The following is a 16,199-nucleotide window of genomic DNA, read 5'->3' as shown; positions in this document are numbered from 1 at the left end:
GTGGAGCAGATGCTTCCATTAGTAGGAGCATCTAGGATCTGAATATGCAGTGTCAGAATAAAGGAACACTCTTAAAACTGAAAGGAAATTTCTTCAACCAGAGGAATTAAAAGCATAAATCAGCCAGTTGCTTTCTTATGTCTCCCCTCTCGCAGTGAAATGGGGACACCTCTTTTTCCCTTATTAAGGAGGGAGGGAGAGCCTGTGGTATGTTGAATTACTGGGTGAATGAGTGGGCTTTGAGGTACTGCAAGTCTGTGTTTTTATTGATGCGTTGTGTACGCTTGAGTGCTCAGTAGAGGGTGCCGATGCTTTGTGCTGGTGGGGGGAGGGGGGTCATTGCTTTGCTGCTGCTTACGTGTGGGAGGGGGGAGCTGGGGGTGGGCTGTGGGGTTCTAACGTTTAACGGTCATTCATTCTTTGGGGCACTCCTCTGTGTTTGTGGATGTTTGTGAAGAAAAAGCATTTCAGGATGTATATTGTATTCATTTCTCTGACCTTAAATGCACCTTTGAAACCTATTGAATCTGTGAAATTCATTGCCACAGAGGGCTTTGGATGCCAAACCTTTGGGTATACTTAAGGCAGAGATTAATGTGTTCTTCGTTGATAAAGGGGGTTAAAGGGAGAAGGTGGGAGAATGGGGTTGAAATAAACTTTGGCCACAATTGAACGCTGTCATTCCTTCTTTGCACATCAAGGGTACATCATTGTTAAGTGCTTTTAAACATCCTGAAACTGTGATATATCAATTGCGGAACCCCCTTCACTAAACTTGCACTTTTCCCCTCCTTTCAGATCGCAGCTGTGGTTGCCAGAGGTGCCACAGAGTGTGGGCTCCGTCGTGGATTGGAGGATTTCCAGGATTATGCCGGTGCCCCGGAATGGAGCTGAGGATCCTGCTCCTGCGGCACTCTGTCGCCATGTGGCTGCTCCTACAAAGCTTTGTCCTGATGATCTTCTGCTTTAACTCAGCAACGACGTGTCCGAAAGGCTGCTACTGCTCGGACCCGGACAAGAAACTGACTGTCCGCTGCAGCGACATGCACCTGAAGGAGGTCCCCAGGGACATTCCAAACAACACTCGGAAGCTCTACCTTGATTCCAATCAAATAACTTCCATTCCGCATGAGATCTTCAAGAATCTGCACGAGCTGGAAGAACTGGACCTGTCCAATAATGCCATTCAGCACTTGGAGTTGGGTGCCTTCCGAGGGCTAAATGAGAGCCTGAAGTTTCTGAACCTCTCCCACAATAAACTGGTGACTGTCAACAAAGAAGTCTTCAGCAAACTGAAAGCAGTTATTAAACTTTCGGACAACCCCTGGTTTTGTAACTGCGACCTGCAGGAAATGATCAAGACAGTTACTGTCAAGGTCGAGTCCACCAATGACATCATCTGTGCATCTGCTTACCCAGAGGAACACACAAAGAAATCCTTCCTGGAGGTCGCCCACCACGTCAACTTCTGTAACTTTCAGAAAAAGACGACCGACGTGGCAATGCTGATCACCATGTTTGGCTGGTTCACCATGGTCATCTCTTATTTGGTGTACTACGTCAGGCAGAACCAGGAAGATGCCAGGCGTCACCTTGAGTACCTGAAGTCGCTTCCCAGCAAGCAGAGGAAGTCAGAGGCATCCTCCACCATCAGCACAGTGGTGTAACAATGTACTTCCAATCCTTGCCACTGGGGTGTGTGGGGTGGGGGCAAGCTGACATAAAAAACACAACTATCTATTGGCTCATGATCCATGACACTGGAAAGGTGGAACTGGAAAGATCAGTTCTTCTAGACCAGTGGATCATAACTCTGACCTCTTCTCCTGATCTACCAAACTGAATCATTTAAAAATTAGTTGCCAAAAGCAAATAGTAATGAATTCACTGGATTATGGCAGTACATTACACAGTACTGTACTCAGATTAAGAGGTCACAGTCCAATGTGTACTGTTGATGACATGCTCCTCAGAGCTAAGGAAAGAATAAGGAATTAGTTTGTAGCTGAGAGGAAAGAAGCCTGTGACTTCAATGTGTCCTGAAAGATATTATTTTGTTTTAACAGTCCAAGTTTAATAACTTGGCCTCCTTTCTCTCCCAGTCTCTCTCCCCACTGTGTCCAATCTGCAGGTATGCTTCTGAAGGACAGACAAACAAGATGACAATAGCCACCCTGTGCAACCAGATGTGCTCATTTGAGGTTGTGGCTATTTTAAGGTCTCTTTATGGAAGATCACACTGCATCAGAGATTAAAGATTACACAGAAATTAGCTTTATTTGTCACATACGCATCAAAATATTGACATGCAGTAAAATGCGTTGTTTGCGTCAATGACCAGCACAGTCTGAGAAGTGGTGGGGGCAGCCTGTAAGTGTCGCCATGCTTCTGGCGCCAACATAGCATGTCCACAGTTCACTAACCCTACCCCATATGTCTTCGGAATGTGGGAGGAAACCAGAGCACCCGAAGGAAACCCATGCAGTCATGGGTTTAACATGCAAACTCCGCGGGAATTGAAACCTGATCTTACAGCTGGCGCTAAAAAGTGTTACGCTAGCCACTATACGCTCTCGTGCTGCCCACCAAACATCAAAGTAATAATTGGCTCTGAACGTGATATTGATAGACGATCTTAGACGCCGTATGGCAAATACTTTTATCTTTCATTATAACTCCCATCATTTTACACATTTTTGGCAGTCTGTTGGTCTAATCTCTTAATCAAAACAGCTGAAGGCCACAAAATCAGAAACAGAATCAGGTTTATAATCACTGACATATGTCACAAAATTTGTTATTTTGCAGTGGATACATAAAATATACTATAAATTACAAAAATTAAATTAAATATATATATAAAATATAAATAAGTAAGACAAAAAAGAGAGCAAAAATAGTGAGGTAGTGTTCATGGGTTCATGGCCTGATGGCTTCCCTATGTCATCTAACTTGTTTGAACCTTGCTTGCGCAGCTGACAAATAGAGCAGAGACTCTACACAACTCTATAGCCAGCTTCATTTTGGCCAGCCTGAAAAGGGTGATTAAAAAGTAGTGCTCATGACAGAAGTGATGCAGAGCTGGCCGTATGAACCTGAGGCTGAGTTTATGAACCAATATGCTAAAAGGACCTAGTGGGTCATGCAGAATCAAAACTCTTATCCAGACACCTGTATGACCTTGCAGTCCAGGAAGCTGCGACATGCACACCCTCACCCACTGACTTGGTTTCAAAATCATGTTTGGAGATATTGAGGAATGGGATTAAAAGAATGCTCCCTTTTGCACACAAAGATATCGCTGAAAACCATGGATCATGACCTAATACGTTTACTATCTAAGGTCATGGAAGTGATCAGGTGCACAGAGCTCGCTCAGGCAAACAAGAAACGCAGACCTGTAATGTCGGATGGTAACTTAGGAAAGAGAAGTCGCAGGTGCAGCCAACAGCTTTGAACTTGGGAAGAGAAGCAGTAAGACATTACCATACCTGGAGCTGTTGCTACCTGGTGTTTCACTTGGTAATTAAATGTAACACATTTAACCAATGAGTTATGAAGACAGATTAGAACTAACCAATATACCCACTAACAAATAGCATTGGAATGGTTTTCCTGTTCGCCTCTTGAGAGCGAAAGCACCAAGATCGAAACAGCTCTGCTTTTAAAAGAATTAACCAAACTCGCACCTTTAGAGAGCAAGAACCTTTGGCATTAGTGGACTCAACTAACACTCCACAAATGCAGAACAGAAGATGAGCCTCACTAATGAAGCTATAGCCAGCATGGTGAGGTATAGGCTGCTGGAATAATTTGGGAAAATTCATCTTTGCTTGTTAGTGTTAAATACTTGTGAGATTTATCAACTGTTGGTCCTAATTGTCTCTTGACATTCAGTTCCATTGACTTTAATGCATATAAATGTGTGTAGTGCTGCTGACTCAAGGTTGATTTCTCCACCTCAGCCTTTTCAGACTGATCCCATTAAAGGGAATAGAACAAGGTGCTGAGTTCCTTCATTACAGCAGTGATTTCCTTTCAAGATATAATTTCATTAAGAGTAAACGGTGGGAAAACTTTGCTGGTCAAGGAACAACTTTTGAGGGGTGGTACTCTTTAAAAAAAAGGAGTAAGTAAGAATTTCACATTGATGACTTTTGATGACTTTTCATCAGCTGTAAAATGCTTTGGGGCATTTCCAAACCATAAATGATATTATTATTTAAATAAATATTCCCCCGTTTTAATTGCTTTCACATTTAAGAATTAGTCTAGGTTTCTCCAATGAGTTCAAATTGCACCATCTGGATCTAATGTGATCTAATATTTCTGTGCTTACTGTATAGTTTGTAAGGACACACTAGAAAATGCAGCATGAAAATTTCTCAATATTGCACAAACTATTTATAAAAGTCAGACATTGTACCTAACATTGAGTTGCAGCCATCCCCCTCAGTACCCCGCAACCAATACTTCGGCCTTACAGTGAAAGAGTCTGTGATTTTCAAATTGTATTTTTCAACCTATGTAATACTAATTGGCTAATCAATAAAGTTTTTAAAGATTCTATTATCAGAGTTATTTGTTTTAAATCATGCATTGCTCATAAAGAAGTCTTTTCACTAAACATACACAAAATGCTGGTGGAACACAGCAGGCCAGGCAGATCTATAGGAAGAAGCACGGTCAGTGCTGACGAAGGGTCTCGGGCCAAATCGCGACCGAGCTTCTCCTTCTCGATGCTGCCTGGCCTGCTGTGTTCCACCAGCATTTTGTGTGTGTTGCTTCAATTTCCAGCATCTGCAGATCTCCTTGTGTTTGTGAAGTCTTTTCAGTAAATCAGTTAGGTTACAAATCTCTTGAGAGAGCCAATTTCTTCAGCAAAAACTGAACTAAGACAAGAGTTGATAAGGTTAAAATTCAGCTGGAGTTCCATTAATTAAACACTGGATGGAAACTTCAACCGCTTTAAACTTCACGTTACTGGATTCCATCCATAACTATTTTCCCCTCTCGTCATGACTCTTGCCCACAAATGTTTTCCAGTCTTTTTCTATGAGCAGGGGAACCAAGAATTTGAGGGCATAGATTTAAAGTGAGAGGGGGAAGATTTAGAATGAACCTGAGGGGTAACTGTCACTCATTGGGTAATCAGTTTATGGAATGAACAACCAGAGGAATTGATTGAAGCAGGTACATTAACAACACCTAAAAGCCGTTTGGATAGGAACGAGCTTAGAGGGATATGGGCCAAATGTGGGCAAATGGAACTAGTTTACATAAGCATTTTGTCCTGTTACCATGCTGTATGACTCTATATCCCACATAATTATAAGCATTGCTTGGGACCATGGAGTGTTTTTAGGTCTGGGTCTGGGCCTTTGATCTGGAAAACATGAGTAGTGTTAAAGGAAAACGTGAGTAGTGTTAAAGCTGTGGAAAGTGGTGATGCACCATCAATAACTCTCTGAGACGTGAAGGCGAGATATCGGCTTTTATTGACTGGAAGAAGGAACAAGTAGTAGTTGACCACCATACTACATCCTGGAGACTGAGGGCTGGGCTCAGGCCTCAATCGCCTTTATACCGGGGTCTGTGGGAGGAGCCACGGTCAGTGGGAGGGGCCACAGGAGCAGTCAGCAGGGGGCGTGTCCAGACAGGTATATGTAGTTCACCACAAGTGGCCAGTGAGTGAGTGGGCCAATAGACAATAGACAATAGGTGCAGAAGTAGACCATTCGGCCCCTCGAGTCTGCACCGCCATTCTGAGATCATGGCTGATCATTCACTATCAATACCCAGTCCCTGCCTTGTCCCCATATCCCTTGATTCCCCTATCCATCAGATATCTATCCAGCTCCTTCTTGAAAGCATCCAGAGATTTGGCCTCCACCGTCTTCCGAGGCAGTGCATTCCACACCTCCACAACTCTCTGGGAGAAGAAGTTCTTCCTCAACTCTGTTTTAAATAACTGATCTCTTATTCTCAATCCATGCCCTCTGGTACTGGACTCTCCCAACATCTGGAACATATTTCCTGCCTCAATCCTATCAAATCCTTTAATTATCTTAAACGTTTCAATCAGATCCCCTCTCGATCTCCTCAATTCCAGCGTGTACAAGCCCAATCTCTCCAATCTCTCTGCGTAAGACAGCCCTGCCATCCCAGGAATCAACCTAGTGAATCTACGCTGCACTTTCTCAATTGCCAGAATGTCCTTCCTTAGACCTGGAGACCAAAACTGTACACAATATTCTAGGTGTGGTCTCACCAGGGCCCTGTACAAATGCAAAAGGACATCCTTGCTCTTGTACTCAATTCCCCTTGTAATAAAGGCCAACATTCCATTTGCCCTCTTCACTGCCTGTTGCACTTGCTCATTCACCTTCATTGACTGATGAACTAGGACTCCCAGGTCTCTTTGCATTTCTCCCTTACCTAACTCTACACCATTCAGACAATACTCTGCCCTCTTGTTCCTGCTTCCAAAGTGGATAACTTCACATTTATTCACATTGAATGACATCTGCCAAGTATCTGCCCACTCACCCAGCCTATCCAAGTCTCCCTGTATTCTCCTAACGTCCTCTTCGCATGTCACACTGCCACCCAGTTTAGTATCGTCAGCAAACTTGCTGATATAGTTTTCAATGCCCTCATCTAAATCGTTGACATTACCAGTGAAGGAGGCCAGTGAAGGAGTGGAGATTTGAGGCTTTGACTCGAGAGACTCTGGCAGTTTTGGCAGTTGGACTGTGCAATCAAGTCAATATTCAAGATTTGAATAGCTCAGACTCAGCAGAAAGCAGCTGATTGGGCAATCGAGGTCAGGTGACCAAGCAGCTTGAAAAGCTCAAGCAAATAAATAGAGGGTTACCTCAAGTGGAGCGGCCTGTGGAAAGCGGACAGTGATGGAGTGGAGATTTGAGGCTTTGACTCGAGAGGCTTGACGAGAAGATGCTGAGGACGAGCTTCACTCCAAGTGAGGTAATGCTGGGTAAGTTCCTTTCAAAGAAGAAAGTTTCAAAAGTTGAGGCAAGTATTGGGAAGGTCATGGCAGGTGAGATCGGCCCCATGGTTTGTTCATCCTGCAGCAAAAAAATCAGGGATACTTCCAGTGTCCCTGACGACTATGTGTGCAGGAAGTGTGTCCAGCTGCAGCTTCTGGCGGACCGCATTGAGCATCTGGAGCTGCAATTGGATTCATACTGGAGCATCCGCGATGCTGAGAAAGTTGTGAATAGCACGTTCAGTGAGTTGGCCACACCGCAGGTAAAGGCTACACAGGCAGAAAGGGAAGGGGTGGCCTCTAGACAGCGTAGCAGTAGGCAGGTAGTGCAGGAGTCCCCTGAGGTCATCTCCCTCCTAAACAGATATACTGTTTTGGATACTGTTGGGGGAGATGTCTCATCAGGGGAAGGCAGCAGCAGCCGAGTTCATGGCACCATGGGTGGCACTGCAGCACAGGAGGGAAGGAAAAGGAGTGGGAGAGCTATAGTGATAAGGGATTTGATTGTAAGGGGAATAGATAGGCGTTTCTGCAGCCGCAAATGAGACTCTAGGATGGTATGTTGCCTCCCTGGTGCAAGGGCCAAGGATGTCTCTGAGCGGCTGCAGGACATTCTGGAATGGGAGGGTGAACAGCCAGTGGTCGTGGAGCACATAGGTACCAACGATATAGGTAAAAAACGGGATGAGGTCCTACAAGGTGAATTTGGGGAGTTAGGAGATAAACTAAAAAGTAGGACCACAAAGGTAATAATCTCTAGATTACTACCAGTGCCACGTGCTAGTCAGGGTAGAAATAGGAGGATATTTCAGATGAATACGTGGCTTGAAAAATGGTGCAAGGGGGAGGGATTCAAATTTCTGGGGCATTGGAACCAGTTCTGGGGGAGGTGGGACCAGTATGAACAGGACGGTCTGCACCTGGGCTGGACTGGAACCAATGCTTTAAACTAATGTGGCAGGGGGATGGGAACAAGTGCAGAGAGACAGAGGGGTGTAAAATGAGGGTAGAAGCAAAAAGTAGTAAGCTGAGAAGTAAAAGTGGCAGGCAGGCAAATCCAGGGCAAAAAGCAAAAAGAGCCACTTTTCAACATAATTGTAAAAGGGCTAAGAGTGTTGTGAAAACAAGCCTGAAGGCTTTGTGTGTCAATGCGAGGAGCATTCGTAACAAGGTGGATGAATTGAATGTGTAGATAGTTATTAATGAATATGATATAGTTGGGATCACAGAGACATGGCTCCAGGGTGACCAAGGATGGGAGCTCAACATCCAGGGATATTCAATATTCAGGAGGGATAGACAGGAAAGAAAAGGAGGTGGGGTAGCATTGCTGGTTAGAGAGGAGATTAATGCAATAGAAAAGAAGGACACTAGCCTGGAGGATGTGGAATCGATATGGGTAAAGCTGCATAACACTAAGGGGCAGAAAACGCTGGTGGGAGTTGTGTACAGGCCACCTAACAGTAGTAGTGAGGTTGGGGATGGCATTAAACAGGAAATTAGAAATGCGTGCAATAAAGGAACAGTACTTATAATGGGTGATTTCAATCTACATACAGATTGGGTGAACCAAATTGGTAAGGGTGCTGAAGAAGAGGATTTCTTGGAATGTATGCGGGATGGTTTTCTGAACCAACATGTCGAGGAACCGACTAGAGAGAACCAACCATTCTAGATTGGGTATTGAGCAATGCGGAAGGGTTAGTTAACAATCTTGTCGTGTGAGGTCCCTTGGGTAAGGGTGACCATAATATGGTGGAATTCTTCATTAAGATGGAGAGTGACATAGTTAATTCAGAAACAAAGGTTCTGAACTTAAAGAAGGGTAACTTTGAAGGTATGAGACGTGAATTAGTTAAGATAGACTGGCAAATGATACTTAAAGGGTTGACGGTGGATATGCAATGGCAAGCATTTAAAGATCTTATGGATGAACTACAACAATTGTTCATCCCAATTTGGAAAAAAAATAAACCAGTGAAGGTAGTGCACCCGTGGCTGACAAGGGAAATTAGAGATAGTATCAAGTCCAAAGAAGAAACATATAAATTAGCAAAAAAAAAGCGGCACACCTGAGGACTGGGAGAAATTCAGAGACCAGCAGAGGAGGACAAAGGGCTTAATTAGGAAAGGGAAAAAAGATTATGAGAGAAAGCTGGCAGGGAACATAAAAACAGACTGTAAAAGCTTTTATAGATACATGAAAAGAAAAAGATTGGTCAAGGTAAATGTAGGTCCTTTACAGTCAGAAACAGGTGAATTGATCATAGGGAACAAAGACACAGCAGACCAATTGAATAACTACTTTGGTTCTGTCTTCACTAAGGAGGACATAAATAATATTCCGCAAGTAGTAAGGGACCGAGGGTCTAATGAGATGTAGGAACTGAGGGAAATACATTTTAGTAGGGAAGTGGTGTTAGGTAAATTGAAGGGATTAAAGGCAGATAAATCCCCAGGGCCAGATGGTCTGCATCCCAGAGTGCTTAAGGAAGTAGCCCAAGAAATAGCGGATGCATTAGTGATAATTTTTCAAAACTCCTTAGATTCTGGATTAGTTCCTGAGGATTGGAGGGTGGCTAATGTAACCCCACTTTTTAAAAAAGGAGGGAGAGAGAAACCAGGGAATTATAGACTGGTTAGTCTGATATCGGTGGTGAGGAAAATGCTAGAGTCGATTATCAAAGATGTGATAACAGCACATTTGGAAAGAGGTGAAATCATCGGACAAAGTCAGCAAGGATTTGTGAAAGGAAAATCATGTCTGACGAATCTTATAGAATTTTTTGAAGATGTAACTAGTAGAGTGGATAGGGGAGAGCCAGTGGATGTGGTATATTTAGATTTTCAAAAGGCTCTCGACAAGGTCCCACACAGGAGATTAGTGTGCAAACTTAAAGCACATGGTATTGGGGGTATGGTATTGATGTGGATAGAGAATTGGTTGGCAGACAGGAAGCAAAGAGTGGGAGTAAACGGGACCTTTTCAGAATGGCAGGCAGTGACTAGTGGGGTACCACAAGGCTCAGTGCTGGGACCCCAGTTGTTTACAATATATATTAATGATTTAGACGAGGGAATTAAATGCAGCATCTCGAAGTTTGCGGATGACACGAAGCTGGGCGGCGGTGTTAGCTGTGAGGAGGATGCTAAGAGGATGCAGGGTGACTTGGATAAGTTAGGTGAGTGGGCAAATTCATGGCAGATGCAATTTAATGTGGATAAATGTGAGGTTATCCACTTTGGTTGCAAGAACAGGAAAACAGATTATTATCTGAACGGTGGCCGATTAGGAAAAGGGGAGGTGCAACGAGACCTGGGTGTACACCAGTCATTGAAGGTGGGCATGCAGGTACAGCAGGCGGTGAAAAAAGCAAATGGTATGTTGGCATTCATAGCAAAAGGATTTGAGTACAGGAGCAGGGAGGTTCTACTGCAGTTGTACAAGGCCTTGGTGAGACCGCATCTAGAATATTGTGTTCAATTTTGGTCCCCGAATCTGAGGAAAGACATTCTTGCCATAGAGGGAGTACAGAGAAGGTTCACCAGATTGATTCCTAGGATGGCAGGACTTTCATATGAAGAAAGACTGGATTGACTAGGCTTATACTAACTGGAATTTAGAAGATTGAGGGGGGATCTTATTGAAACGTATAAAATTCTAATGGGATTGGACAGGCTAGATGCAGGAAGATTGTTTCCGATGTTGGGGAAGTCCAGAACGAGGGGTCAGAGTTTAAGGATAAAGGGGAAGCCTTTTAGGACCGAGATGAGGAAAAACAGAGAGTGGTGAATCTGTGGAATTCTCTGCCACAGGAAACAGTTGAGGCCGGTTCATTGGCTGCATTTAAGAGGAAGTTAGATATGGCATTTGTGGCTAAAGGGATCGGGGGTATGGAGAGAAAGCAGGTACAGGGTTCTGAGTTGGATGATCAGCCATGATCATACTGAATGGTGGTGCAGGCTCGAAGGGCTGAATAGCCTACTCCTGCACCTATTTTCTATGTTCCTATGATAAATCGATTCATGTGAGAACAAGTTCAGTCAGGAGAATGGGTGCGTTGGTGAAGGGAAATTGGCTAGACCTTTTTTCCCAGAAAAAAATGGAGGGCACTCATACCACCCTGATGTGGAACGGAAGAGCAAGGCATTAAGGGATTGTATGTACATGGTGAAGGTGAACCTGTTGTGACCAGCAAATTGAAAATGGTCAAAATGGTAGAGAGCATTGGTGATATTACGGATATGTTGGAAAGGACTGGGCCAGCAGAGAAAGCATAGAGTTAAGGTTGGAAGAGATAATTTGGTGGGGCAAGAACAGAATGAAACAATAGACTTCATGAGCAAGAGCAAACTGAAATAATAGACTTCCTTAGCAGTCCTGCTTCTAGGCTTTTTTGCAGGAGATAGAAACTTCTTGTCATAGGCTGAAATGAAAGCTGAGGAGGGAGGATCTCCCAAGGAAATGAGGTCCATATTTTCCAGGTGACTATGGCCTAAAGTTCAACATTAGGTTTCTAATTCAAGTAAAACTATGAGGAGGTATCTGGCCTCTGTGAAGGGTCTTTGAGCCAAAACATTTTCTCTGTTTCTATTCCCTCAGGTGTGGTCTGTCCTGTTGAGATTTCCAGCTTTTTCCATTTTATTGGAGATTTCTTGCATCTGCAGTATTTTATTATTTCCAAACAATGTCTGGAGACTGAAGGCAGATAGTCATGTATACTTACTGATTCACAAAAATCTTTTACAGGAGAGAATGTTTACCCTTGCCTGGTGTATCCTTAGAATGATTCACATTCTGGCCCTGGTGCGGCTAGCCAACTTAATGCTTTAAATATCTTCCATTTAAGTTCAATGTTCAAAGTTCTAAATACAGTTATTGCCAAAGTATGTATATGTCACCATATACTGCCATTAAATTCATTTTTTTGCAGACATTAACAGTAGAACCTACCAGCACACTCTTCAAGCAGCTAGGGATGGTCAATAAACTCAGGCTTTGTCAATGATGTCCATCTCATGAAAATTAACCTGAAGTGAAGGTGCTATCTTAAGATTTAACCTTATTTTGAAGTGTGCAGTTATAGGATGATAATTTCATGTTGTGTTTGTGAGGCCAGACGTTTGAGTCCTCAACAGTACACAAAATGCTGGAGGAGCTCATCAGGTCAGGCAGCATCTATGGAGGAAACTGAACAGTCAACATGCAATCTGGACTGGGCAGGTCATGGAAAGTGAGGACAGCAGCTATGGGAGAGAAAAAGGGGGCACAAGGTAGTGCACGTGGCGGAGAAGGTAGAATCTTGAATAAAAAGAAAGAAATAAAGGGAAAAGAAATCAAGTTTCTGGAAAACTGTTTCTCAGGATGTGGATTTGAATGGTGCATCCATGCCTGATAGATCAATGCCAGGTCATCCAACTGCCTGCTCATGCTATTCATTTACCTTTTGCCTAGAACTTACAAAGATGCAACAAAGCTCTGGAAAGGAGATATTTCTTTAAATTACAGATTTCAACTAATAGGTGCATTTTATAAATAATATACATAATGATGAATGCAAGATTATTGGCTTACAAGCTGAAGATCACCAGACAACCCCTGTTGCAAGAAAAAAATGGAGCAAATGAAACATTAATGAGGCAAATCTCTTGGAAACCAATAATGTTTTCATTAATTAATACTGCCAATGTTTGCAATTGTCTCAATACTGAGGAGTACTCCCGGCAAAACAAAGGAAGTATGTGCAAACAGAGCGGCCATTGTTGGAGTGGCTATTGCGTGAGAGGGGTGTTGTTAGAATGGTTCAGCTTTGGCTCAAGAGGCTTAGGCGAGAACAGGCTTGGGGAAGCACAGACAGAGGTTTGAAGTAAGTTAGTAAGAAAGTTTCTAGTAAGTTTTTTTGTTAGTACATTGCTAGTGCACTGAGAATGGATGCGGTGGTAGTAGTATTTTCCTTGTGTGAGATGTGGGAAATTTGGGAGACCTCCAGTCTCCCTGTTAACTGTATCTGCATGAAGGTCATCGAGCTGCAGCTCCTTAGAGATCATGTTAAGGAACTGGAGCTGCAGCTTGATGACCTTCAGCTCATATCGGAGCACAAGGAGGTGACAGGTAGGAGCTGCAGGGAGGTAATCACGCTGAAGATGTAAGAGGCAGGGTGACTGTCAGGAGAGGGAAAGGGAGCAGGCAGCCAGTACAGAGTACCCCTGTGGCCTTTCCTCTCACTAATAAGTACACTGCTTCAGATGCTGTTGGGGACGGGAGGGGAATGGGGCTACTGAGGGGAACCCAGCGACCAGGTCTCTGGCACCAATATCCTCTGTGGCTCAGAAGGGAAGGGGGGGGAGCAGAGCAGTAGTGATGGAGAATTCCCTAATTAGAGGAGCAGAAAGCAGGTTTTGTGGATGTGAAAGAGACACCAGATGGGATGGTGCCTCCTAGGCGCCAGGGTCAGGGATGTCTCGGATTGGATCCACGACATTCCAAAAGGGGAGGGTGAACAGCCAGAAGTTGTGGTACATATAGGTACCAACAACATGAGTAAGAGAGGAAGTTCTGAAGAGAGAATATGGGGACTTCGGCAGAACGCAGCAAAACAGTACCTCCAGAATATTTATCTCTGGATTGCTGCTTGTGCCATGTGCCGGTGAAGGTAAGAAAAGGAGGATTTGGCAGATGAGTGTGTGGCTGAGGAGCTGGTGCAGAGGGCAGGGGTTCAGATTTCTGGATCATTGGGATCTCTTCTGGGGAAGGTCTAACCTGTACAAAAGGGGTGGGTTACTCCTGAAACTGAGGGGGACAGATATCCCTGCGGACAGGTTTGCTCGGGCTGTTGGGGAGGATTAAAATATTTTGGCAGGGGATGGGAATCAGAGTGATTGGGCTGAGGATGGGACAGTTGAAATAAAAGTAGCTGCAGTGTGTAGTGAGACTGTCAGGAAGGATAGGCAGATGACAGCACAAAATTGCAGTCAGTGGGAGGAGTTAAAGTGTGACAGGGGTAAAATCAAAAGCGTAATGAATACTGGACTGAAGGTGTTATATTTGAATGCATGCAGTATATGGAATAAGGTAGATGAACTTGTAGCACAGTTAGCGACTGGCAGGTATGATGTTGCAGCTATCTCTGGTTCGTGGCTGAAGGAAGATTAGAGCTGAAAGAAGATTAGAGCTGGGAGCTGAACATCCAAGGATACACATTGTATTGAAAAGACAGGCAGGTAGGCAGAGGGGGTGGGGTGGCTCTGTTGGTATAAAATGAAATCAAATCCTGAGAAAGAGGTGACATAGGATCGGAAGATGTAGAATCCTTGTGGGTAGAGTTAAGGAACTGCAAGGCTAAAAAGACGATGATGGGTGTTATATACAGGCCTCCAAACAGTATGCAGGATGTGGGATAGAAATGACAACAGGAGATAGAAAAGGCATGTAAAAAGAGTAATGTTGTGATAATCATGGGAGATTTCAATATGCAGGTAGATTGGGAAAATCCAGTTGGTGCTGACTTTGAATGTCAAGAGAGAGAATTAGATCCCCAGTTGTGGAATGGGTGTGCGTAATGAACTGGATTTGATTTGGGAGCTGAAGGAACAGGAACCTTTAGGAGACTGTGATCATAATATGATAGAATTCACCCTGCAATTTGAGAGGAAGAAGCTAAAGTCAGATATATCAGTATTACAGTAGAGTAGAGAGAATTACAGAGGCATGAGAGAGGAGCTGTCCAAAGTTGATTGGAAGGGGACACTAGCAGTGATGGTAGCAGAGCAACAATGGCTAGAGTTTCTGGGAGAAATTCAGAAGGTGCAGGATAGATGCATCCCAAAGAAAAATGATTTTTTTCAGACAGGATGACACAGCCATGGCTGACAATGGAAGTCAAAGCTGACATAAAAGCAAAAGAGAGGGTATACGATAGAGCAAAAATAGTGTGAAGTTAGAGGATTGGGAAGCTTTTAAGAATGAAGAGAAGACAACTAAAAAAGTCATAAGGAGGGAAAAGATGAAATATGAAGGTAGCCAAGCCAATAATATCAAAGACAATACCAAAAGATTTTTATAAAGTGTAAAAGAAAGGCAAGAATAGATTATCGAACCACCGGAAAATGACACCGGAGAGGTAGTAATGAGGGACAAGGAAGTGGTGAGCAAACTGAATAGAGTAATTATTTTGCATTAGTCTTCACTGTGGAAGACACTACTAGCAGTATGCTGGACGTTCGAGAGTGTCGGGGGGCAGAAGTGAGTGCGGCTGCTATTACTAGGGAGAAGGTGCTTGGGAAACTGAAAGGTCTGAAGGTGGATGAGTCACCCAGACCAGATGGATCATCCCCAAGTGTTCGGAAAGAGACAGCTGAAGTGATTGTGGAGGTATTAGTAATGATCTTTTACGAATCACCAGATTCTGGCATGGCTCCAGAGAACTGGAAAACTGCAAATGTCACACCACTCCTCAAGAAGGGAGTGAGGCACAAGAAAGGAAATTACATGGGACAACAAAGATTTTGCATCTGGAATACTTTGGAGTGTATCTTGTGGATTTTGGTCTGCTGATCATGAAAATCACCATGAAATTTCCCTGGCAACACACACAAAATGCTGGAGGAACTCAGCAGGCCATCTATGGAAAAAAGTACAGTCAATGCTTCAGCAAAGACCCTTCGAATTTTCACTGTCAGGCACCTTTTAGTTTTGAATTTATATATTTGTTATTTCAATTCATAATCCAAGTAAATTAAAATAATGTCCACAATATATGCTGATAAGTTTTCTATCTTGCCCAGGCATGCCTGAGCATGCTTTGGGTGCAGGCATGGCCCACACCAATGGGCCTTTTTATTGACTCTTCAGTGTTAAGCCTAAAAGCTGTGCTGCTACTTAACGTCAATGTCCACCTTTCAGAACTAATTAGCTATACAGTACACATGAAAGAAAACTACCAAAATTTGGAAGCCTTGTTGAATACACCAAGCACTGTTGTTTCATTTGCAAATAGGACAGCCCCGCTAAAGAATCTCATTACATTAAAAGGATTGGCCACTCTGTGAGCAGTTGGTTCCAGGGCAGAAAAGTGTGGCACATGAGCCACTTGTAGACTCATCAAAGATATTTTTGCCTCCTCTTTATATAAAACTGGGGCTTATGAAAAATTTTGTGAAAGCAATGAACAAGGAAGGTGGTGGAGTTCAA

General features: G+C 43.6%; 1 protein-coding gene across 3 annotated transcripts in view; it reads left to right on the top strand.

Annotated features, from left to right (window-relative positions):
• Nucleotides 1–4,569, top strand: part of lrrc3ca (leucine rich repeat containing 3Ca) — a 58,873-nt gene extending 54,304 nt beyond the window's left edge. For all 3 annotated transcript variants that reach the window (XM_059956414.1, XM_059956415.1, XM_059956413.1), the window contains one exon: nt 799–4,569. In XM_059956414.1, the coding sequence (XP_059812397.1) occupies nt 885–1,667 (783 nt within the window). In that variant the 5' untranslated portion in view covers nt 799–884 and the 3' untranslated portion in view covers nt 1,668–4,569. The remainder of the gene's footprint in view (nt 1–798) is intronic.
• The last annotated feature ends 11,630 nt before the right edge of the window (nt 4,570–16,199 follow it).

The sequence above is a fragment of the Hypanus sabinus genome, chromosome X1 (genome assembly GCF_030144855.1).
Source record: "Hypanus sabinus isolate sHypSab1 chromosome X1, sHypSab1.hap1, whole genome shotgun sequence".
Lineage (NCBI taxonomy): Eukaryota > Metazoa > Chordata > Chondrichthyes > Myliobatiformes > Dasyatidae > Hypanus > Hypanus sabinus.
Note: the sequence above shows the minus strand (reverse complement) of the source record. Positions and strands in the feature narration are given on the sequence as shown.